Source organism: Acanthisitta chloris, unplaced genomic scaffold, assembly GCF_000695815.1.
Source record: "Acanthisitta chloris isolate BGI_N310 unplaced genomic scaffold, ASM69581v1 scaffold109, whole genome shotgun sequence".
Lineage (NCBI taxonomy): Eukaryota > Metazoa > Chordata > Aves > Passeriformes > Acanthisittidae > Acanthisitta > Acanthisitta chloris.
In genome coordinates, this window is record NW_008690563.1 from 1 (window position 1) to 1,050 (window position 1,050).

A 1,050-nucleotide genomic window follows, 5' to 3' on the forward strand; every position below is an offset into this window, starting at 1 on the left:
GGAGTTGGGGACGCGAAGGCTGTGCCTTGTCCCTCCCCGGGACGGGCCGGCCACCACGGGTGGGGATGGCCAGCGTGACGCTGGCCCGGGGTGGTGCCCAGCACCGTGGCAACGGCTATAGCTTGTCCCTAACACCGAGCGAGCCATGGGCACGCACGGACACCTCACCTTCCTCCTCCTCCTCAGCCTTCGTGCCCCAGGTAGGTGCTTCAGGATCACAGTGTTGAGGACACCCTTTGACAGACCGAGAGGAAGGGGACAGGGTCCTCTCAGTTGCTCCCACGTGCCTGGGGCTGACCCTAGGATGGGCAGAAAGGCTTGCAGCTGCCTGGCTGGGTTCAGGCAGAGAGGAGGCATCACTGAAGCATCAGCAGGGCATTGCCAGGGCATTAGTGAGGCATATCCAGGCACCACTGGGACATCTTGAGAACATCTTGTGGGGAACTCTGGGACCTCTCCAGGGCATTGCTGAGGTGACACTCTCCTCTTTGCAGGGACTTTCATCAGAGCGACGGGTAAGTGTGGGGTCCCCTGGGCCCCACTGTGGCTGGCAAGGAGACCCATGTCTGCATGGGTGTCTGGGTGCTGGAGGAGAGCTCCCTTAAGCACAGCTGGGAGAGCCATTAGTGGTCCCTGGGGTCTCCTGCCAGCCTTGCCTGACTTGCCACGTGTGGTGGCCTTGAGTGAGGATGCAGGGCCAGGCACCCGTGTGGCCGAGGTGACCGTGTCCTGCAGAAACACAAGTGGCAGCCCCAATGTCACCCTGGATAGCACTGAACCTGACCACCCCTTCAACCCTATTGCCATCAGTGCTGACCCCACCGCCACCACCACGTTCAGAGGTGCGGCTGGAGAACGGGGAGCAGGGCAGTAGCCTGCAGGCACCCTGCTGAGTGCCATGTCCCTGTGGCAGGTGACACTGCGTGCCGGTGCGGAGCTTGATGCCCACCAGGTGAACCAGTACACCCTAATCCTGCGGGCTGCTTGCCCTGGTGAGGGCGAGGTGGAAGCGCGGCTCGTTGTCACTGCGACGGCGGGACGGGTGGTCAC

General features: G+C 63.0%; 1 protein-coding gene across 1 annotated transcript in view; it reads left to right on the forward strand.

Moving 5' to 3' along the window:
- Positions 1–145: 145 nt before the first annotated feature.
- Positions 146–1,050, forward strand: part of CDHR4 (cadherin-related family member 4) — a 5,889-nt gene continuing 4,984 nt past the window's right edge. Inside the window, 4 exon segments of the mRNA XM_009081838.1 lie at positions 146–200; positions 495–515; positions 651–847; positions 914–1,042. Coding sequence (XP_009080086.1) covers positions 146–200; positions 495–515; positions 651–847; positions 914–1,042 — 402 coding nt within the window.